A 24,232-nucleotide genomic window follows, 5' to 3' on the forward strand; every position below is an offset into this window, starting at 1 on the left:
ACAAAAAAAAAAAAAAAAAAAAAAAAATTCCCACCATCCAGCCAGGAATGTAGCTACTGGTGCTCAAGGGTATGTCTTTGAGAGGAAAGTTACTCCTCAGGACAGCAGTAACTACTGAGTGCATTAAATGTATCAAATAGGGGAGCTGGTACATAAATTTTCCTTAACTGAGATATACTGCTATTCAAAAAACAGAATGTTGAAGCATGAATTACTTTGTCCCAGTAAGTTTCGGTAGCGAGAGGTTTGTGCACTGCCATGCAAGCACCTCTTCTTTAAATCTGCTCATTCATCATGAACATAAAGTGAATGAAGCTTTGACTTCAGTTAATCAACGCTTGGTTGAGGCAGTTCTTAATGTTTCTTAAAAGACTCCCTGTTCCTCTACCTGGGCCTGTATTATGCCAGAACATCTGTGCGTCACTGACAACAGAACAAGATACTATTTGTTCCAGCCAGCCAAATGTTCATCAAACTGTTTGGCAAAGCAAGAGAGGATTGTTTCACTTAAAGGCCCTTTTAAAGCTGTAATCACAGCAGAATCCAGTATATGGAGCTGAAGAACAATGAATTGCAGTGATTTGTCTAACGTTGCCCTGGAAGTCTGTGGTAGAACCAGGAACAAGAAAAACCCCAAACCAACAAAGAAATAAAACAACAAAACCCCAAAAAACTTTAAAGCCCCAAATCCAGATTTCAACTGAAGGAAATCCTATTCTTTACAATAACTGTTCCATAAGAAAGTAAAACAAACAGGAAGCCAATACGGAGAAATTTAGGAAATCCAGGATCTGTTTTTATTTTTAGTTATGGCGTATTGTTTTTAATTACATTTCTTATATATACAATGAACACACACATTATAAGTACATTCACGCCAACCAGAGTCTAGAGCAGAGGCATTCAATTTTTGCCCACAGACCATTTGTAGCCTGCCATGATAAAGCATCTCCTTGATACTCCTCTACTCCAAATACATAGCAGAACACAAAGTTCCCCAGAAAGCAAGCTTCCAGTTTATCCCACTAGCACTTTGTGTCCTCCGAAGTTCTTAATTGTGCCCAGTAAAGAAGGATAAGCACAATCTATATGAATTACTCAGGTGTCAACAGCCCACTTCCAGCTGCAACCTTTCCAAACTGTTCCTCTAATACAATCAAAAAAATAAGTGTGGGCAGACTGACAATGTACACACACCAAATACCGTGGTTCCTGGAGGAATGAGAGCTATTACTGATGCACTGACTATGGGGAAGGAACCACAGGAGACACCTCTCCAGTAATAAAGACTGGGCACTACAAGGCTACAGAACACATTCACAAAGGAAAATAGCATACTTGTTGATAACCTATATTTGTCAGGAGTGATTTCCAGTTTAAATGCTTGCAATTATACAGACAGTATCATTAAATATTTTGGACTAAAAGGGTTTTACATGAAGTCTGTTTAGTGTCCTTCCATCAGCCATAATGCTAGTTGTGGAAACCCTGATAAAACAAACTGTCCAAAAATCACTCTTTCAGAGGTCAACCATCATTAAACAGAGCCAAAGACATCTATGCAGCTTTCTTTAATCTACTATTGCAAAACACAAGATGATGTCAATACAGTCAGCTTGCCAAGCCCAGGGAAAACAATGCAGCAGGCATTAAACACACTACACTAAACAGAGGTCAACCATTAGGATGAATGGAGAGCATCCTACAACAAATTCTTTTCCCCTGCACTTGCAGAGGGCAGATTTTGATGAGCTTTAGTCCTTCCTATCACTCCTTTCCAAATGTCTGCACTCATACACAGGAATCATGACTCATGCAATTTGAAATAACAGCTTTATGGAAATATACAAAACCAAGTCATTGCAACTAGAGCAAGCTTTATGACAAAAAGGATAAGCATCTTACAGACAGTGGTGTGGCTAGGTTATCTTCATCTGTCCGGTGAGGAGGACTCATAGAATGGGATCTTGATGCTGGCTTCTCATGGTACTTGAATCTTCCCCTGTTAGTAACAAAAAGACCAAGCAGAAAGAAAAGAATTCATTTTCAGCAACTTGTGGTACACAAAGGATGTTAATCTTGTAATAAAATCTTTTAAAATAAACAAGAGAAAATAATTGTCAAGATGTAAAGATCAAAAATAGTAGAATAAAAAAAACTAAACAAAAAAACTTCTTGTTAAAGGCAAACAAAAGCCTTAAGAACTCCATTAAAAAAACAACAACAAAAAAATCCCACACCAACAAAACCACCAGAAATATAATAAAATGCGTTCTTCACATTTCTCTGTTGCTACGTGACTCAACATTTCCCCGCAGATTTTAGAATAGATCTAAGTTAACTGAGAAGGCTGATCTAAGAGAAGGTTTTTGAAACAAAATGGCGCAACATATGAGACAGCATAGGAGAAAGTCCAGCAACTCAAAGAGAAAGGAATGAAGGTAACGGTTTGCCACACCATATAGAAGACTTTGGGAAGATCAAAAAAATATGAGGTTAGATCAAGGTATATCTTCATGTAACATACAAACCTGAAGGGCAGGAACCACACACACAGCTCAATAGAAAAGCGTAACAGAAAGGGTGGAGAATAACACGTCGAAGAAACAAGTCATAAAGACTGCTTTAGTTGCATTTCATTTCAGCTCTATTTTATGGACTAGAGTAGTATATATGGAAGGATGGTAAAGGCAGCTGGCAAGACAGTTGGACTCAATCTTAAAGGTCTTTTCTAACATAAATGATTCTAAGACAGGATACAAGTACAGCCTGAGCAAGTACTGTCCAGCAGAGGAAAAAAGTGGACAGGGATTTTTTTGAGACGCTTTTGTCATAAATAAAGCATTTGAACAAAAGGAAAGAAGATAACCGTCACTGATGCACCTGGTCAACAGGCCTTTCTCAACCATAGAACAGTGAAAGAAAAGAACAGCCTGAAGCAAAATAAAATAAAAATTGTAAGAGTTTATTAGATAGGTTGATGTAGCAAAAGATCCAAGACAGTAGCGAAACACCCTTCAGTATATACTCCAGTGTCAAATCCACATGTATTCAAATAATTAAAGGTCCCTATTAGTCCATTCACCTTCCTATGACTAGCTATATTGTATTAAAGTCAAGTCAGGCCATTAAAATACCTTTCATTCTTTCCATGCGGCAGCAAATTAGACAGGAGGTTATGCCAAAAAGACACTGAGACGAATTAAGTGTTTATGAGCAGAAAGACAACTGCTGGATGTACAATGTAAACTAGTCACTTCTAGGAAGACAAACACAGACGAACTTTCCATGAAGCCCCAGCTTTCATCACAACAGCAGGGAACAGTGAAATATAACAACTGGGAGCATACCTTCCCTTCCAGCCCCAATACAACATCCATGGACACAAAATAACAATTACAAAACTGTAAATAGTTTAGATAAGCTTAGAGGTAAAAAAGATCAAAAGAAATTTAATAGTACAATGAGTGTCTCTACATTCCAAATCATGCATTTCTTACCAAGATTTCATTTAATACAAAATTATCTTTCATTAAAAGGAGACAAATCTTTGCCGGTCAGTAGATCTGCACTTCTATCAGATTTCTTTTCTGAACAATACTCAGGTTACCAAACAATTCAATAAAGTTCCCATTGTTTAAAATGAGAGAAAACAGAATTCATGCCTCTTTCATTAAGAGATTAAGGAATATCAATAAATATTCAAATACAAGTTCCCAGTAATATTTTTAAGTTTGGGGGAGAAAATGGGGAAAAATAGTCTAGATATGTTCTTAGTTCTATGTTTGCTGTTTTCAAGAGGAATTGAAAAGGATAAACGGGATTTGAGAAGATCGTTAAGGATGGACCACAATTTTGCTCATATCAAGCATATATTACCCATCCACTCCCTTTTCCAGCCTCCTCCCAACATGAGTCGGGCTCCAGAAAGCACAAGATTATTTCTTTTTTGTCCCATGGCAGGTGAGTGGAGAATGGTCACAGTCCTGACACCAGCCCTGTCACCTCCTGCTTCAGCCAAAACAGCGAGCTAGCACGGGAGGAGGAAGCAATTTGCTGCTAATAAAGGAGATCAGTAAATAATTTCCTACTAGGAACAAAGTAAGGGAAGCTCACTGGTTCCTCCTGGTACAGCACAGCTACACACCAACCTTTAACAATGCTTTTTAAGCATCATAATCTATAAACATACAGTAGAATTTTCCTATGGGTCAGAAAGACCAGGTTTCTGTTTAATAGAACTACACATTCCTAACCCCAATTCCTTCATGTTTTAAAATGAAGATGCACCGTTCTAGCACCAGTGCCTTGCTCTTAATCATTTACACCCAAGTTTGCAAGTAAGGTTTCTCTATCTACTTTTTATTTAGCCAGAAAAACAACTTCTTATAGAAAAGTCAAAATCTTCATACACAGAAGTATCTGTATTGCAAGATAAAAATAACTGTGAAAAAAGGTCTCCATTTGTTTGCTTCTTTTAAAGGAGTGAAATCTTGAGATAAATAAACATCAAAAAAATGTTCAAACATTTCTCACTGACATTATCTGTTTTACCCTGAGAAGATGCTGCAGTCTCTCTGTAAGAACCGAGTCAGGGTTGGAATGCAAAGTGTTCCCCGCTCACCCAGGGGTGCAGGGCTCCAACACCATCCTGAGCAGAGGGACCAGCATCATGGAGCCAGACCACCATCTGCTGGGTCCCTCACAAACTGCACATTCAGAAACATTTAGTACTCGACAGCTTTGAATGAGCTATCAGTGCAAGCAAAACTGTAGATACAAAGAAACACCGGAGCTATGTGTTGAATAAAGCTAATATCTTAATACAGACACATGTAAATAAATATTAAGTAAGCTATTTCTACAAAATGTAACAGCTGAACATTTACCTCCAGTATTTCTTCCTGCGTAACTCACACATTTAAGTTTCTCATTGCTATGAAGATTAATTTATGTAATCTACAGAGCTATCAAAACTTGTAATTGCAACACAAATTCATATTTCCAAATACACAGCTCCACCCTTGGCATGAGTGCCCATTAGCAGAGCAGTGCCCGTACAGCTCAAGTTTCACTTTCAGATTTCTCTAAACCAGTAACTTCCTCCATCACATTTACTTGCTTCTCTTGACCCATATTATGCACTACGGGTCTCCAGAGAACTCGCCAGAGCCTTGGGAGCCATCTGTTGATCCCCAACACAGGTATTGCTACAGTCCCACAGGACAAAAAAAACCCAAAACAAATTAAATAGAACTTCACTGCCCCACCCACATTTTAGGGAACTTTGCCAGACCAAACTAACTCTTAGGTTCACATACTGAATGGGAAAAGGGGTCAGATTCCCAATATTCTACTATAATCCAGATAGATAGTGGAGAGAGAAAAAATCTGGCAAAGCAGCCAGGGGAGGGAGTAGGAGGAACAGCACCTCTGTCTTCCTCAAACAGGGATAAGCACCAGCTGGATGCAGAGGGAGGAGTGTGCTGCTGCATCCCACTCAATAACACCCCAGCTGACAGCACACATAAGGAATTCGGAGGAATTAGGTGTGTTTTTATGCCACAAATATGGCCTTGTAGAGATATCAATATGCTAGATGAGGCCTAATAGCAGAGAGTTGTGCTGATGTTGCTCTATTGCTGCTAATACCCAGAGTGACACTTTATCACAACATGCTACTCCAAGTGGCCAAGACAATCCAATCAGATCCACACCAAGCACCTTGACAGGGCACAACACTACCAAACACAGATTTAGCTGAGGTCTCAAAAATCATTTGTAAAGCTGTTTTCATAAGGTAAAAACTAATTTTTTTTAAATCGAGCTTATTTGGACAGCTCTTCCCAAGAGAGTTCTCCCTATGACTGAGCCAAAAGCAGCGATACAGTAACCCAGCTGGCCATTTCTCCAGTCACCACCTTTGTTTCTTAAACCACAAGTCCATTATCAAAACCACAGGTTCATATCGGAGCATTTGAGTGTAAGCAACCAGAAGGTCCTTTAGTTTTAACAACATCAGACTTGGAAAGAGGAGAGGCATCAGTCCTAAGAGCAACTTTTTAAATGACTGTTAGAATTTCAGGCAGTTAATGGATAAGTAAGAGGAAAAGTTTCACAAAATTCAGTATCAACATGATGTAGCTTGCACAGACAGTGCCTGTCTGTCATCTATCCAAATCACAGCTGAAAAATTTAAGAATGCAAGATTTGGCACACTGACATACAGCATAAACATGAATGTTCCTAAAAAAAAAAAAACCACCACCAGAACACAGTGATAGCCATTTGTGAAAAATACAAGTGAACACAAAAAGAGGCATCAGACTTCTGAAACAACTCCTGAGAGCATACTTATAATACAATGAGACCAAACCAGAAGCTTCATAGAGAAGTAGAGCAAACACTTAACTTCCCCTTGGACAGAGCCTACTGAGTTTCAAACAATATTCTTGCCCTACCTCTAAGAGCGCTTTTTCCACCAAGGACTTCAGAGAGTTTAAATATTAACTAAACTTCAAAAAGAGCAAACAAGATGCAATTCCATCCATGACTGAAATGCAGCCACATTAAAAAAAAAAAATATAAAAAGGAACATAGATCTTGATAATCAGTGCAAAGTTGCACTGCGGAAGAAAAAAAAACAGAAATAAAGTAAATATTTAAGAACAGAATGCAGATTAAAGTAAACTTTACTTAAGACTCCCAAAAAATAGGACAGAAAAAAAAAGGCCTATAATTTTCAACACTGTCCAACTGACCAGCTTGGCACACCTTTAATACTGCAGGGACTTGTTTCTAAGCCAACAGGAAAACAAGCCTTAATAACCTGATACATTTCACTTCACCTGCTTTGTAAACAGCTCTATACCCAGCTAATTGGAACTAGGGATGCAGCTTAAGCCTACTGGCTCCTGCAAACCTACAAAAAGAGACTGTCCAATGGATTTTCATAACAAGGTGCAGCTACAGATCCTCAGCTTTCTGCTGTACAGCTGCAAATAAGCAATACTGAATTTTTTGTGTTATCCTAATGACAAATAGGCAGGATCTCGGCACAGGGGGTGCTAGTCACCCACAAAGCACATGTATTTGTAATGGACAGCACGGTACAAATCAAAACATCTTAGACCAAACTCAGAGATTGTTCAGATAGGGATGGATCATCACAAACAATCCTCCCCACACAGGAGAACAAAACAACACAGCAGAGCATCCCGCAGGCACCAACTCTGATTTTTAGTCTCATTAAGTTTTAACAAGTATAGCTGGTCCAGTCTGACCTTCTGTAATCCAAGATTCATGAAGCTTGCAGGAAATATAGAGAAATCTTGCTATTTCATGAAGAAACCATGATGAAACGCAAGACAGATAAGTGTTTAATAAGATTATGTTCACAAAAAGATGGATCAAATCCCTCTTTCTTTGTATGCACCTAACTTCTTCCTTTGTCACAGAATAGCAAAACTTGCTTATCTGCAGGGAGCCACTATTCTGTTTCCTCTAGAACATCTGTGAGCAACCATGATAGAATATCCTTTAAATCTACCATCTGTATGCTTGTTTGTATTTCTATTCTCTATAGAAAAAAAGGCAATAAAACCTGTTTTATATTAAAGCTCCTTTCACCATTATGATCTTAGACTACAACTATTTTTTTTTAAATATTGTATGTTTACTCTCCCCCACATTTTTATCACTTGCTTACTGTGCATTCCTTTTATTTTGAACCATAGAAATAGTGAATATTAATCCACCTCAGCTTCATTAGTTAATACCACTTTCCAGTTTCCATACATCAGCATGCAGAAAATAGGACTGTACAAGAACTTCAAGGGGACAGAAACTGTTTTGATCTATTTTAAGAAAAGTCTGGCCTGAGAGTCTTCTGCATCTCTACAGCCTTTTACCACATCACTTCTTCCTTACTGCCTGTCCACATTTCTCTGTGCTTCCCTTTCCCAGTTTTTGTATGAATTTTGTATGAATTCTGCCTCTTGCCTTGTGACCACTGTGCTTTGCCACCATGATATCTGAGGTCTGAAAAACATAACCAGAGTACCAGCTTATTTGAGAGATATTCAGAATGTCAGAACAATAGCTATTATCTACTTGTGAAGTCTACAGAGTACTAAGATGAAGAGAGACGAGAACGGCGCAAAAAAGTTCCTTTTTCTATGTTAGCAAATAGGCTCTTCACGTAAGTCCTGTGTACCCCACGGTAGTCACTGGTCCAAATCACTAGAAATCCCCCTTTTCAGTTGCTGCTACATACCTCAAACTATTGGTTTGGCCTATTGAATTTCTGTGCTAAGTGTCTATAACTGAGAGGGAAGGAGAACAAGACAAAGGGAACAGAGCTACGGGACATGGAAAAAGACTCACAGAAGCCAGAGAAGACATAATAGAGGAATGTAATAACAGAAAATTGTAAAAGTTACCATTAAGTTAGGAGCTATTACCACAGTCTCTGTACATAAAGTACAAACACTATATTCAAGATGAGTCCAGGAGGGGGTGTAATAAATTCAAACATACAAATTCATACAGACGGAGCTTATCAAATTAAACATTTATTAAATATGAATCCAATACCAAATAAAGCAAATACAGAAATCTTACCCATACGTAAGTGGTGCTGATGAAGACAATTCCTCTTTAGAAGACACCTTCCATGATTCCTCATGCTTTGATTCACTGTTCCCTAGCTCTCCCATTACCCAGTCAGGTAAGCATTCTGGGCTACTGCTCCGAACTCGTGTTGAATTTGGTTCATCAAAGTAAATTGACTGTAATTAAAATAAATGCAAAATCAACACTAGCATATATTTACACAAATATATACTTTACACTGTTAATGTCTCTTCCTGCAGATATAAAAACTCTTTTGCCGAGGAAGTCAATGAGGTGTGCAAATATTACCTTCCCAACCCATGGAAATTAGTACAAGAGGCAGAGAGGCAATGTTTTCCAGTACTTTACTTCTCTAACTGTGGGTCATTTTAGCACAAATTAGGACCGTTCTCTCACTAAAGCTGATGGCAGTGATTGACCCAGTATATTCAGGTCTCAAAAGCTTAAGAATATCTATCTGAAATGCTTTTCTTTCATAGAAAGGCCACTATAGTCACCTCATTTAAGCACATTTTTCCATTCACAAGAACTATCTGCTGATTAAACCGAAAATATAATCTCAAGAGTCCTTTATTACATATTTTCAAAGAATTAGACAAAAAATATTTTTCTGTCCCTTTAGAACACCTGTTTCTATAAGTCGTCTTAAACTCAAATTTTGAAGAAGAAACAGGTCTCATAAAAGGTTTTGCACACTGAAAGATTTTTCCAACACCAGTTACAAGATATGCAACGTAAATTGCCTGCATTTACCACAACGAATTCCACCCAACTCGTTCAGAATTGTTTTTCACATTTATGTGAAGTTACACCCACCATGTATGAAGGTAAAGTTTTCAGTATTCCTGGTTCTGGTTTATGTGTGAAGGGACCTTCCAGCACCCCTCGCTTCAGCATGTGGAGCAACAGCTTTGCATAGAGGTTCCGATTCTTCCTCCCCACTATTCCTGTGCCCGCTCCCGAGGGCTCACAGAGTTTTTTAATCCACAGCGCACATCTTTGCCGTTCTGAAAATATAGATATACATAATCACTATACATTTTCAGAGCAAATTGAACACATAGAAAATCCAGAAGCCATTACTGCTCATCAGTTTTGTAGATGTTTCCCTTCTATCCAAAAGTTTTAAGCAAAACAAACAAAAACCCCAAATGACCGAACCAGAGGAAAAAAATCCTTAAATACCTAGATTAAAAATAACTCTCTAATAACACGTCAAATTTACATCATCCAGAAATGTTTCTATAAATTCATGTTTACCAGAAGTTTACGTGACTTCCAGAAATAGCATGTTCAGAATAAGTACAGAAAACAGAAGCCACCAGGAATTCTGAACTCACTGCAAGAGCTGCCATTTAATACAACATAAAGGCCGCTTAAGCATTAATTTTTTGAACACACAATAAATCTTCGTTCATTTTTAAAAAGATCTCTATTTACACAAGCTTTGCCACTAGACAATAAAATTATTAATTTGATTAAATGTTTACAAAGCAAGGTCTCAATTTGTAGGGTTTGTGCCCTTAATAATAATCACTTTGTTCTAATAATTAGATTTATAAAAGATCATTTATTAATTGCTGTTTATATTATTGCTCATTCCTAAGCCAAATTCTAAAAAACCTTACCTCTAAAAAAAAATTTGCAGCTTTTTAAGTGCAATCTCAAAAAAAAGTAATTCAGAAGCTTTTCATTTCTACTTAATTAGGTTTTTTTAAAAATAGAGATATTAATGTATTTATGCAAAAGCACATTTACATCACCAAGACAGAGAAGATCGTACAACAGCAATAGGTACTGAAAAAAAATCAACTTTATAAATTGTGCAACCCCCCCCCTCAAAGCAGTGCCTTGTTACATCAGACTTTAAGTGTCTAGTTAAAGAAAGTGACACAAGTACACACAACCATCAGCAACCTAGAATTTTGTCATTAGTGCTTCTCTATATGCATGTTTTACCATATTTACCTGACCTATGCTGCAGTTTTAGAACGTGAGGCTTCATATCCACAACACAGTGATCAAATTCTGCATCTAGTTTTTCCCATATTTCCTCTTCACCATTCATTTTGAAAGAACACAAAGTGACCTGCAAAATTATTCACATTGAAGTAAAAATGATCAAATACCCTTACACATTAGTCTCTGTTCATCTTAGGCCATGCAAAGATGTGCTTTGGAGCTACAGGGAAAATAAAACTATATATTTTATTATAGTCAAATACAAAAATGAGAGCTCTTCTTTACAAACAACAGATATTCAATGTAATCTACAAGAGCATGTTTTGTTTACATTTGAAAGTGACTAGTTAACCACACAAAAAGGTATTCAATTACACACATTTTGTATAAACACCTAGAGGCATTTATGTCAGCATGTATAAAATACCTAAATAAATTGGTCATAGCCACATTCGTATGTTTCTCTTCCTTAGAGCTAGCATTATTCTTTCAAAGGGGAAAAAGGAGGAAAACCAGCCAAAGACCTATGAGTGACGAGCAGCAAAACCAATAAACGTTGTCAGATTTGGCTTTTAACGAGAGTATTGAAAAGACAGCTCTTTAAGGTCACCTGTCACTTCACTTCCCAGCAGAAGTACGCATCTTTTTTGTGCATTTGAGCTTAAAACGGGCACATTTCCTCACCAGCGGGAGCCGAGCACAACAGCTGAGGCCGAGGGGCCACTCCCTGCGGACAAACCCCCCCCGGCCCCGGCCCCGGCCGCCCCCCCTGAGGGGAGAAAACAACCCCTTTCCCACCTCCTTCCTTCGGGCCCGTTATCAAACCACCTCCTACGAGCCCCCCGGCCGATCAGCAGCGATTGACCACAGTTTGCAGGGCTGTTATGCCACAAACCCCCCCCAGGCCCCGCACTCCGGCCGGGCACCCCCCGGGCAGCCTCCCCCGGCCCCTCTCCCCGCGCTGCCCCCGGGACACGCCGCCCCGTTACCTCGCTCTCTGAGGGACGGGGGGGGCCGAGCCGGGCCGGCGGGCCCCGGCCCCCCTCAGCGGGGCAACGGCCGCCCCGCGCACGGCCCTGTCGAACGGTTCAAACCGACCCCGCTCCCGGCGGCCCCCGCCGGCCCCGCGCGTTTCCGTTTCCGCGGGTTACCAGGCGACGCGGCCGGCGAGAGCCAGGCCCGGCCCCGCGGCGGGGAGCCTCGGGCGGCCGGTCGCCCTGGGGCCGGGGGTGAGGAGAGCCCTGAGAGACGGCGTGGGGGGACCGCTGGGTTTGGGCAGGTTGTTCGTGCCCAGAAGCTGGTACGGAAGAAAACTCTTGGACTTGAGGGAGTAAAAGCGCGTGGCAGGTGGTCCTTTGACACCGCAGAAGCACAATCACCGCCTGTGATCGTTAATTAGCGTCTGAAGTGATTAACGTCCCAGCTGGGCCCACCACACCCAGCTCCACAATCGCCGCTACACCCAGCGCTTCCCCCCCAAAATACATACGCGTGCATAGATAAATATGTGTTGATATACAGGTTAAGGACCTCCAGAGGGTCCAGCAGCGCCTGAGGGAAGGGTGAGAGATGCCCGTTTCCTGAGGGGCCCTCGTTGGGCCGGGAGGGGCACAAGAGCGGCGGGAGAGAGCTCCGGGTTGTTGCTTTGTTTTAATTGCTTCTAGCTGGATATCGGATATAGTTATACAGAATCATAGCATGGTTCAGGTTGGAAGGGACCCTAAAGATCCTCTAGGTCGAACCTTTGTGGGCAGGGACAGCTTGCTTCTCTGGGAAACCTATGGCAGGGTGTCACTACTCTCACAGCAAAGAATTTCTTCCCCAGATCTCATCTCAATCTCCCCTCTTTCAGTTTAAAACCATTCCCTTTCATCCTATGGCTCCCCTCCCTGATCCAGAGTCCCTCCCCATCTCTCCTGGAGCCCCTTGAGGGACTGGAAGCCCCGGAGCCTTCTCCTCTCCAGGCTGAACCCCCCCAACTCTCTCAGCCCCCCCTCCCAGCAGAGGGGCTCCAGCCCTCCCAGCATCTCCAGGGCCTCCTCTGGCCCCGCTCCAACAGCTCCATGTCCTTCTGCTGGTGGTGGCCCCAGGGCTGGAGGCAGCACTGGGGGGTGTCTCCCCATAGCGGGGCAGAGGGGCAGAATCCCCCCCTGGCCCTGCTGGGGATGCAGCCCAGGGTGCTGGGGGGCTTTCTGGGCTGCGAGCGCATGTTGCCAGCTCATATCTTCATTATGATCAATATTTGGGGGAAAAAATGCTTCCACTCAAAGCTTAGGGGAAAATATTTGCCACTGAAATTGAAGGTCAGTAAATCAGATGTAGCTTTTGAGTCCGAGCACTGTGTTCGTAGCTCTGTCGTGAGGGCCAGAAGCATAAGTGGATGAAATGAGACCTGAAATGGCAGATGCAGGCTGAATAATTGCAGAGCCAATTTTAGCCACAGTTTCTGAGTATTACTAAGTAAAATTTGTTCAAGTATATCCTTGTAGATAATAGAGTGATTCTGAGTTCACTTTAAAATATTTAACCTGCTCAATATTGGTCATTTTCCATGGCTTGTTTATGCCCTATCCCAGAGACAGAGAATGTGAGGGGGTGTTGTGGAACAGGAAAAAAAAAAAGTGCATGCCTGACTGCTACACAAAGGACACACATTACACTTTTTGTTCTGTAGCCATGTCAAAAAAACTATCAATTACTCCAAATGACTTAGAGAAATCTCCCTTTCCTTTCAGGTCTTCAGCGTCCTCCCGAGTCAATGAAATGATTGTGTGTATGTACAATACCAAATAAAATGTCCGACCTCTTTGATTCATTTATTTCTCTTTCCCAAAAATCCATCATCGGCCTTACTGTATGCGGAGCATCTGAAGTGCTTTTATCTCAGATGAGTAAACTCTTCAGCTCTTCTAAGGCTGATTCACGCGCACATAAACATCAAACAAGAATTTCTTAGAGGTACGGTAGAAAATTGGCTGTTTTCTTTGATTTCTTAGCTGCTCTTCAGCAGAAGTGGTTCTGCATTAGGGCTCGTTCGGTGATAGCTGTGACAGTGATACTGGTTGCCTGCTCAGACTGCACGTAGCTCCTTGAATCAACATTTGATAGAAGCAGTACAAAAAGCAGTGATGGAGTATGTAATCCATGGTAGGATCTCATGAGCAGATTACAAAGATTATTTATTATCTTTAAATTCCAAATTTAAAATAATTGTAATTTAATGTATTTTGAAGATGTGACAACTTTTAATCTGTTTTAAAATAGTGGAAGATTCTTGCAACACAGTAAAACTGCTGCATGGCTGGATTTCTGAGAGCTGAACTTGCTTAACTTTTCACCTCTGAATCACCATGTAAGATGTTCGGATTTATCACAGGAATTTTGTAATCACTAAGAAATCAATTTGTCCAAGTCAGTCCAGATCACAGGAGACAGGCAGCAGTTTTGTTCATCAGTAGAATATGGAAGGCTGAAAAGACTTAACAGCATGACTCTTTCTGGGGGGGGGTTTGGAGGGCAGCACGTTGGCCCTCAGTGAGAGGTTTGCATTTCTGTCCAGCTTTGCAAATCTGCTTGTTGGCAGCTGAAAAGGGTTGGGATTTCTAAGCCAACTTTTTGTATGTTGTTGTTCATGGATTCATATCTGCAGATTGCCTTCAGATTTGAATATATCGCTGTTGTGCTTATCACAAAATACTTTGAAAAAATGAATTTGCTGGTGTATGATGAAAAAGAACATGAGGCAGAGCAGAACCAGTAAAATTGGAACCAGTGCTCCAGGAGAAATGTCTTGGGGGCATAGATCCAGTCTCTGGGTCTGCATACTGATGCAGAGCAGGGTGGCCAGAGAGGTTGAAGCCTACCTGCACTGATTTGACAATTGCATAATTTCTGTCCAAAAAAAAAGAAAAACTAAAGATTCGAGAAATGACCAAGGTCTTGTCTCAGCCAAAGCTGCAGCCTGGACATGATGAGTACTGAGGTACGCTGAGCCTTCAGAGGAAATCACTATAGATACACAATGTAGAACACCTAGATATCCCAATCAGAATACAGAACAAATTTCCCAATTTAAATTGTAAAAATATCATCATTGAAGTCAAACACATTCAGTACCTTTTTTTTTCATCTCATTTTACCATGTTCTCTTATCTCTGTAACTGTCTCAGCAGGTTGCCACAAGTAACATGAGCACAGCTTAAGGCATTATTTCAAACATCTTAAAATAAAATAAAATTTAAAAAAAGGCAGATTTCACTCACTTGTTCCAGCCTTCAGAACATCTCTAGTAGCAATACATTTTTCAGACCTTCTAAGCAAAGCTTTCATGTCTGAAAAGTTGTGACTCACAAACACCACATCACTTCAAAGACTTATCAGGTCACAGGCTTTTTTATCCCTCTTCTTGCTTCAGGAGACAAGATATAAAATGCAGTGTATGAACATCGGCTCCTAAGGGTGATTCTTTAAAATATTCAAATACTGCAGACGCAGCGAGGAAGCAGGGCCAGCCAACATGATCAGTTGTTCTCCTGCTGCACAGGTAAGGAGAACTGGGAAAATTTGCTTAGAAAATCTGAACGTTCCTGGGGCAACTGTTATTGTGCAAAATACAAATAATTTCAGGGAAAGGTAGCGTTTCTGTGGCAGTGAATGCTAACTTCACTTACGCCAGCTCCACAGGGTTTTGTGGTGAAAGACATGTTAATATTAAACTGTGTTTGGATCTCAGCTACCGGCCTGAACATCCAGTCCCAGAGATGTGGCCACACAACCCTGAGACTGGGTTCCCAGACAGATAGGTTCCTGCCAGCTGATCTGTGTGTGTGTTCAAAGTAGTGATGAATATCTTGACCTAACATTCAAATGTCATTCAAGGATCCTGCTTACACCTGTTAGGAACCAAAACACTGTGCATGTTGTACCAGCACAATACCCTCTGCGGTTGGCAGCCTGAATTTGTCTGTCTGCATTCGGGAATTGAATTGCTGATGAGTACAAAGTATTAAATACTTAATAATAGCTGCCTTAATCTGTCCTTAAAAATAGGAAGTATAAGAACAAATTATATCAGTCATACTATTAAAATATTCATGTGCAGCCTTCAAAAAAAAAAATAATTAGAGTATGTTCAGAGTTTTTTAATGGTAGCTGTAGCATCTTACAAGTAGTTTGATCTTAATGTTAAATGGTCCTTTTTAAAAGTCCTAGAGTAGCTTGCTTACTCTGTAGTTTACTTCACTTAATCACAGAGAAAGCTTTTATACTTCAGAGGGAACCACATATGACTCATGACAATTTATCATAAATGCAACAAATATTTCTCTATCGCTTTCTAGTATGTTGAAATTATAATTGTTTTTTCTGAATGGAAATACAGACATAAGCACAAAACTTGCCAGACTGGATCATACCAGTAAACTACCTGTAACATAAATCAAAAGTACAGTTTACTTCAAAGCTGCTTAATGACCAGAAACCATTGCTGTTGCTCAATGGTGTACAATGCTCTTTTTTTTTTTTAAAAAAAAGGAATCGGTTATATTGCATAATATTGAAACAGTGGTAAAAATTAACTGTTGTTTAAAACAACAGTTTCAAGTGAAGTTAGAATCTCAAAAACATAAATAGTCTTACTAACTTTAGATTATTTCTTTTTAAAGTGTAAAAGAACCCTTGATCTGATGCTACTGACATTTAGACCGTGGTTGGGTACCTCACTTCTAAACTCGTTTGGAAAGCTCAGTCTTTCTACGTACATGAATTCTGGAAAATCCTAGGCTGATGACCCGCTGTCTGATGAAAGGTCCACTCCCTATCACAGGGGAGCGGTAATGGAATCAAACTCCAGCTAATTACTGATGATGAAGACCTTTCTGTATAAATCAGTTAAGAGCTAAAGATTTGATTGGTGATTAGGTAATGTTAAATAAGAACACATTATTGGCTGAAAATTACTTTATTTTAAAGGGACTGCTATTGAGAAAGTCATTTGCAATTGCATAAATGTTGGAAATATGGAAAGAGAAGCGGTACTGCAGGGCTTTTGAAGAAGGCAGAGAAAAGAAAATGGAAGTTAATGGCTGAAATAATGTGTCACATGTTGTGAAAGAGGTTGGGAGGGAGAGCTGGTGGGAGGGAAAATAGCTGAGACCGCGTTGGCAGAGAGTCCAGAGTTCACCTGGAAATTTACCCTCATAGGACCTAAGTTTCCTTCTCTTACATGTCATGTTTTGTCTCAGTAAGGCTGAGATTTAGTACTGTATCACTTCTCTGATTCATGCTTGATCTTCACACGGTTTCATGTCTGATGGGTCCTTCTTCACAAGAGTTGAAAAAAAGCCACGTTCTGTTGAAAACAAGAAGTTAAGATCTGAGGTTAAATTCTGGAAATGTGTGAAAGCTGAAAACATTATGTCTCATGGACCCTGGTAGGTGAGCAATCAAATCAATCTTTGCATCATTGCAGAACCACTAGAAGAAATACACTATTTTAACTCTCTGTTAATGAAAGCTGAGCTACATCCATCAGAAGCTAAGCCAAACGTGAGGAAAGATGTTTTCATCGTGCATAGGCTGTGTTTCTTCTTTCACTCGCAAACGACAATAAAACTGACAAGGAATATTCTGTGAAAGGAATATTGATAAAACAAATGCAAAGCATTTCCTCTTGCTAACAAACGTCAGTATTTAATCTGTTTATTTATCCTAAAAACCTGTGTGCCTGTGAAGGAGTTCCTCCAGCATCAGTTCCTCCCAATCTTGTCAGCTGCTTTTTAACAGGCTTGGGCCCAAGTCAGGACCCGTGTGTTTCGGGTGAGTGTAAGGTGGGAGCAGTGCACAGGGGGGGAGTGAATGTGTCAGGTTCTCAAGGCTGCAGCTGTGTTCGGGCCCTGTTCCCCTGCAGAAGGTGTTGATCCAAGGATTCATGAGATCCCGGAATGCTCTATGTATGTATTTTGTTTGTGCTAGGCCACCTCTAAATAACACCTCCTAAGAACAGAGCAGGGATCAAAGCAGGGCTCTGACAGACCCAAAACAAAAGTCTTTCTCTGCCTTCTCTCTGGCCATTTCTTGCTAAATACTCAAGAAGTTTAGTCCAAGGCAGATGAATTAGACAGTCAGATAGGGCTCGAAAATGGATGATGACAGTGTCCCCACGCTGAAGTACTTGTTATTCCATCACCAGAAGCTGTGTTATGATCAGCTGAGCTCCTACCTTTGAAACAGGCGGGGAGAGTCAGGTTGCCATCCACACATGGAACAGCCACAGTGTAGGCACAGGACTTTTCTTTATTCTTGCAGAAGAAGGATATAGTTTCACCATGCTGAATGCCTTCCTTGAGGTCGTTCTGAACTCTCTTCTTCTCACCGTTGTATAATACTACAGCTTTCTTAACTGGTATTTTACATGGGCCTGTAAAAAAAAATCCAGTTATAAGTAACATGTAAAGATAATTAGAACTCTGTTTGAAAAGTGGGTAGAGTAGATCCCATCAGAAATCTGGACAGGTGACATTTGGGAATGAAAAATAATTTCTCCCACACATACATAGTACTTCTGCTGGTATTCCAGTGCTGAAGAAATTCAGACCCCTAAGAATACAGTCAAAAGATTCCAGGGAAAATCCAGCCTCCGTAAAATTTCTAATTAGATTAAATAAGAAGAGAGGAAAAACTCAGACAAAATAAAGTTACATGGCTGATTACTAAGGTCAATTCAGATGCATCATATCATACAATGTTCAGTGTTGGGGGTCTCTTAGATTAGCAGGGCCTTGAAATTCCTATTTCAGTTTTCTTCTGAGGACGGCTCTCGCACAAAGGTGTGATAGCTCCTCAACAATCAGAGCGGTGGTCTTTTAGGGAAATTCCATGTGATGGTGGTTTCTAACAGACCGTGCATATCTACCTTTGCAGGTTGGCTTTGTGGACCAGTTTCCAGTGTTTTCACATCGGGAATGCTTAGGTCCGTCCAGCACGTAGCTGGGCTGGCAGCCGAAGCTGACGCTCTCGTTATAGTGGTACGTTCTGCGGACAGCAAACTCTATGAATCCATTTTCTATTCCTGTTGGAGTGGGGCATGTGACAACTGTGGTACAAAAGCAAAAGCAAAGCTTTAGCAGTGTTGCAGTTCTAAAAGACACACTATATACTTTGAAAAATACATAAGCGTTTCAAGGTGGTTCATTTCAGCCTTGTGCACAGGAAAACATGGCCAGGGGAAAGAGAGTTTAAAAAACCACAATAAATGAATATTACTTGTTTTAAATGCACATCTCTTGCAATATGTGGTTATATCCAAAATACTTAAATGTGGCCTAGTTTCACTGAGATTAGTGAAGTTCTTAAGAGTAAGGTTGTCTATTTCTTAGATTAATCCTAGCACTTAGTAGAATAAATAAACTAAAAAGTATACTAATATAGTAAGTGGAATAATATAATAAATGGAAGTAGAATGCTGCTCTGGAGGCCAGGCTGTGATTCCTTACTGAGGACTGCCTTCAGCAGTTTTTTTTAATACAACCTTTATACCTGCAGTAAATATTTCGTCAATCCCATGTTGATGCAATCTTGTTAGCAATCACCTTGCATTCACTCAGAATAACTTTACTCTATGTTTGCGATGACAATTGTAAAAAAGCCAACTTTTGTCTGGTTTTCTATATACAATTCTAGGGAGTATTTTTAGGTGGTGATAGAAGTCAGGTACTTACCCTTGCACTCTGGAATGCTGCTCCAGCTCCCGTTGGCCATGCAGGTTGCTGTCTCATTCCCAATAAGTGCCAGAGGAGGCATACATTCAAAAGTAATCGTGTCCAGGAAATGAGAAATATTTCCAGGTTTTACACGACGGTAAGAAAGGACTCCAAATTCAGGAAGGGAGGGAGGTGCACAAGTCACCGCTAGAAAAGCACAGAGTTCAAAGAAATTAAAGCTTAAAGATCCAATTATTACTAGAATCACGGGAGCAGTGTGTTTATAACCACATTACCCACGCTGCCCTTTACAGAAGCGTAGCTAACAAAAGTTCAGATTAAAATTCTCAGGAGCCTTATAGTATGTAATTCATGTTTTTTGCTATATTTTTCAGACAATATTATGCAGTATATTGCTCTTTCAGTAAAGTGTTTATGCAGGACAGGTTATAGCAAAACCACATGTAACAGTTGCAAAGGCATGACAATATCCTCTTTTTATACCCAGAGAGAATGAATTTGAGTGGATAAGCATCTTACCCTCAGCTGTAAATAGCATCCCTGATCCTGGCCTGATCCATACAAACCTTTAAATTCTGTTTCTCTAAAACTAGAATCCACACATCTAAACCCAAACATACAGGCTTTTTGATTTTCCCTAATGGTTTTTTGCATGGCACTATAGGAGGCCTCTGAATAAGAATATCTGTAGTTCTGCAGGATGCAAAGGGATCTTTCTGCAATAAGACTAAGGAGAGAGTAGCTCTGTCGTGTTTGAGCACGTACGCTGACACTGCGGAAAGGTTCCGCTCCACTTCCCATCTGCCATGCATTGGCTCGTTCTAGTCCCAATGAGGTTGTACCTGGAAACAAAGAGACCTGGTTACCAGGAAGCTTAACGAACACAGAGAAGAATCAAGTTGTTCTTTGCAAGAAAGATTTCTCATAAACAGATTTAAGAGCCCAATTGTGAAATCATTCTCTAGTTCTAGCACTTAGGGACCTCAAAGGAATTTTAAATTCCAATACAGAAACTAGTGAGTATTTGAGCGTTGCAAGTGTCCAGACAGAAGGTTTGATACAACAAGATGTTTTGCCATTTCAACTGTATATTCTATCTTCTATATTAATTTCTACGGCTGATTAATACTGGATATATGTAAGTAGTGAGCACTGATCTGTGATTGCTGATATAAATGTTATGGTTTCTTGGGAGGAGTTCCTAGATAATTACGTCAATTAGAATCAAACTATTGCAAAGAACTCATCACTCTCAGGAACTAAAGTGACTGAGGCACATTATTTTATTGTAATGCCAGCTGGCCTAGTTTAATTTCCATATGCACTCTAAAAGCCTCTCTCCCATCCTCTGTACTTGTATTATTGGCACTTGCTCTGAGTTTTAAAGAAATGTTCATCGTGTATCTACCATTTCAATATCACACAGCTCAAAACCAGTAAATTAAAATTATCAAAATGAAATCAAGTCCAATTGCTACATTTGTTGTCATAGCCGAATGTATTTATTCCTTATCTTGCTCCTCTTTAGCAGAAGGAGGTACCTCAGGCTGTTGAGGCTCTTCAGGGAACTCTGGCCTATGTCTCACATATGATCTTCCCAGGTTAAGCATGTTTTTTTAATTAATTACCCAAGATGAACTGTATGCTACTATCAAATATTTCCCTGCATTCACCACAATTATTTTTCTTTAAATGCATCCTCATTTCTAAAACAGGCAAGTAGCCTTGATGCTCTAGGGACCAAATTAGGATTAACCTCATGTTTTCATTTACTGAGCTCAGAAAGGCATAGAAACAAAATTTTTGGTCTCTAGAGCCTAACAGCATAACAACTTAGATGCAGATTACCTTCTCTCTGCTGTAGGATTTCATCTCATGATGTAATAAGAGGATTTAAAAATCAGGGAAAAGCAATCCAGAATAAATCTTTGCATAAGATCTCTGCTATTTTGATGGTTTCTATATCTGTAAGACATTGCTTTGGAGCAGCAAAGCTCCTGACTGAACACAGTAGTCAAGACTGAACAGAGCAGGATGACCAGATATGCAATTTTTTTTTTTCTAGTTTCTGAAGCAGAGGTGGGCTTTTACGTGCAGATTTCTAAATTCCCTGGTTTGCAATGCTGGAGCAGGTGATACTAGCATGTAATATTGTAGTTCAGGTTATTCATTTAACAGCAGGAGGAAGGGAACCCTTACCCTGGTTCGCATGAGAAGGTTATAGAACTCTGATAGTGGAAGTCTGTAAAATCGATTTTTCCGTGCTGCAAGAGTCCAGGAGGGGGACATCTCTTTGCTGTTAATGAAAGATAAAAAAAGATATTATTTCATGAGGCATGAAGCTAGGATTAAGAAAATGAGTTGATCTTAAAGGGACCCTGGTCTTTCATGTTTATCCACTTCCATGTCTACATTTCGTAAGTCTAGCTACTCCACAGTTCTCTCAAAATATAATAGGGTTTGTGATTAAATAATTCTTAACACTTGATTGTCTGAGGAAAATAACTTACATGCAATGAAATGATAAAAAGAACAAAGAGGGTTATGAGAAATGCAGGTGTTATCGAGCAGCTTACATCATTAGAGTATAAGCACTGCTGGGCTGAGTCTGATCAGGGTTCACCTTGGCCAGGTCCAATTCCATCACCATCCGGGAACAGAGGCTTAAGGGAAAGTGTGGGACATGGGTGGGAAGATCCTTCCCCTGTACCTTGCCCCTCGTCTCCCCCACACCCAGCTGTCTTCCAACAAGTAAGGAAAGAACAACCGGAAACCAGAAATAGATCAGTTTCAATAGATCAATCACGTGGACTACAAGATACCCTTTCCAGGTCAGTGCACGGCATGTCAGCGAGATGGGGCAAGATCTAGGAACAGGATTGACTTGGTTTTACTTACGTAGGCACAGGAGGGTATTGAGAGGCCACCTGCCCGTCGGGAGGCAGGTGTACTTCCTTTGGCCGGAATTGGGGACGAACCCAGGCCTACAGGTGTATTCAATCTCCTCACCCACATCGTACACGCTTTTGTTTACATCAATTGTGGCAAAGAGCACTTCTGGTGGCCTGGGACAGACTGGAGGAAAGGAGATGCTTTACAAGAAATTGGGCAGAAAAGTTGGAATTGCTTTTATTTCCCAAGAGGAGGCCCAGGTTTCTGTGTTATCATCAACTGCAGTGTGTTCCTGCACTGAGCTAAATGGCCCTTCTGTGATCCAGAGCTAGGGAACTTGCTGAGGTAGCTGATGGCTGCTATAGGTATTAGCTAGGAAAAACTGTGTTCTTCCTCTCCCCCTCAGCAGCTCTAGCACTGGCCCCAGTTAGATTTTGTGTCACTCTTTTTAACTAAAATTTACTTTTGCTTCAAAATGGATTTATGAAGGTATTCTGCAAAGTGAGTCAATTATGGTAAGTTATCTCGGACAAAAGAGGGTGAGAGGGACTTAGAAGCAAACTAATGCATTTCATTTTTAATCTAAATTAATTTGGTGGGGTCAGCCTGAAATGAGATCATTATTTTTTTTTAATTAAATTTATTTTTCCCTTGTTTACCCAGTTTTTCTGTTCACTGGGGCAAAGGCTTTATGACATGAGACAGTTCTGATTCCAACCCAGCTTTAACACGTTGACAGCGTGAACAGCTCGTCACCCGGAGAGTGAGAACAGGAGGGGAGCAGCAAGGGAGGAACAGAGGGTGCAGAGTGTGCTCCTGCAAAGGGCATGGAGAGAGGCTGCTGCTGAGGCTGTGGGGAGAGAACAGAAGGACATAAAGCTCGTGCTGTAGAAACGCAGAGCAAACTGAGGGAGAGAGAACACAACATGGTGCCCAGAGCCCTTGGTGTGAGGAAAAGGAGGAGAAAAGCGAGGCAGGAGCGGTGCCCGGCAGCCCCACGGCGCAGGGGAAAGCGAGGTGAGCAGGGAGCTGGGCAGAGGGACGGACCGAGGGTAACTCTGGCACACACAGCCAGCCTGGTTTCCACAACTGTCAGTATTTCTTCTGTTTTCCTCCATTTTATACCTTTGTATCCAGCAGTTCACCTCACCGTAGGAAGAGAGGGAGGAAGGAATGGGAAGGAAAAAGACAGGAAATAACTTTCAGAGAAATTCCCCTTCAAAACACTTGACCAGAATTGTCTGAAGGCTGTAAAATCCTGTTGCTTTCTCCAGCTTCCCTCATTCACGCTCCAGGACAGTATTGGCTGTTAGAAAGTGGAAGGCACTTACCTTTCACTGCAAGAGCACAGTGGCTCAGAGCGACGACGCACACGGCCAGTGCCAGGGGGTGCATTGCTGCCAGTCCAGAGGCCCAAATGACCCTCCGTCCAGTGCTCTTCCCCTTCAAAATAAAGGCACCCACAAAGGCACGGTTATATATTAACTCTTTGTGTTTATTCCCATCCTAGTAAACAGAAGATAAAAGGTTCCTTGTGCTGCTTGTAATAGAGGATGAAACAACCGTCACATGTTGAGTTGCACATAATGCAGGAATTCAGACAGTGATCTGGGCTGAAAGCATCTCTTCTCCACTTGTTTCTGCAGAGCATCTCCTGTTGGGACCGATGGTTTTTAAAAAAAACAATATTATCTTCTCTGCATCTTTAGAGACTGAGGATGTTTGGAATATGATATTGGATCAAATAATAGAACTGTAAGAAGCTTTTGTTTATCACTTGAGCATGTACATTTCTAAGTACCAAAGATTCCTGAGAGTTATAACTAAATCTTTCTAAGGAGAAATTATTAGCGTTGGAGTGACATCGGTATTGTCATATGCCTCCAGTGATGACACCAACCTCATGTCAGTTACACGAGATGAAGATCTGGCCTGAAATTTCAGGCTTCAGGGGCCTGTTTGATCAGATTCATGTTGTCAATAAGCATCTTTCAATTAGCAGATAACTAGAAGCAGCAGAGACA

The 24,232-nt window shown here is 40.7% G+C and overlaps 2 protein-coding genes across 5 annotated transcripts in view; both read right to left on the bottom strand.

Annotated features, from left to right (window-relative positions):
- CEP112 (centrosomal protein 112kDa) overlaps window positions 1–11,716 on the bottom strand; it is a 159,255-nt gene extending 147,539 nt beyond the window's left edge. The window contains exons 1-6 of one of the 3 annotated variants that reach the window (XM_014952283.1): window positions 11,586–11,716; window positions 10,603–10,723; window positions 9,451–9,641; window positions 8,623–8,789; window positions 8,002–8,040; window positions 1,906–2,002 (exon numbers count right to left, since the gene is read on the bottom strand). In XM_014952283.1, the coding sequence (XP_014807769.1) occupies window positions 1,906–2,002; window positions 8,002–8,040; window positions 8,623–8,789; window positions 9,451–9,641; window positions 10,603–10,702 (594 nt within the window). In that variant the 5' untranslated portion in view covers window positions 10,703–10,723; window positions 11,586–11,716. Of the gene's footprint in view, window positions 1–1,905; window positions 2,003–8,001; window positions 8,041–8,622; window positions 8,790–9,450; window positions 9,642–10,602; window positions 10,724–11,585 lie in introns of those variants that run through there. The other 2 variants (XM_014952284.1, XM_014952286.1) reach the window with 2 other exon arrangements.
- A 4,823-nt stretch (window positions 11,717–16,539) lies between these two features.
- APOH (apolipoprotein H (beta-2-glycoprotein I)) lies at window positions 16,540–23,690 on the bottom strand. Of its 2 annotated transcripts, XM_014952287.1 has the most exons (8): window positions 23,540–23,681; window positions 22,215–22,391; window positions 21,516–21,612; window positions 20,082–20,158; window positions 19,314–19,502; window positions 18,509–18,688; window positions 17,816–18,013; window positions 16,540–16,945 (listed from the first exon to the last, which is right to left on the bottom strand). In XM_014952287.1, the coding sequence occupies exons 1-8, from the start codon at window positions 23,601–23,603 to the stop codon at window positions 16,875–16,877; spliced, it is 1,053 nt and encodes a 350-aa protein (XP_014807773.1). In that variant the 5' UTR covers window positions 23,604–23,681; the 3' UTR covers window positions 16,540–16,874. The 2 variants fall into 2 exon arrangements, with proteins under 2 accessions (XP_014807773.1, XP_014807774.1); XM_014952288.1 differs by lacking the exon at window positions 22,215–22,391 and having other exon boundaries at window positions 23,540–23,690.
- Between the last annotated feature and the right edge of the window lie 542 nt (window positions 23,691–24,232).

This window comes from Calidris pugnax, unplaced genomic scaffold (assembly GCF_001431845.1).
Source record: "Calidris pugnax isolate Ruff unplaced genomic scaffold, ASM143184v1 scaffold206, whole genome shotgun sequence".
Lineage (NCBI taxonomy): Eukaryota > Metazoa > Chordata > Aves > Charadriiformes > Scolopacidae > Calidris > Calidris pugnax.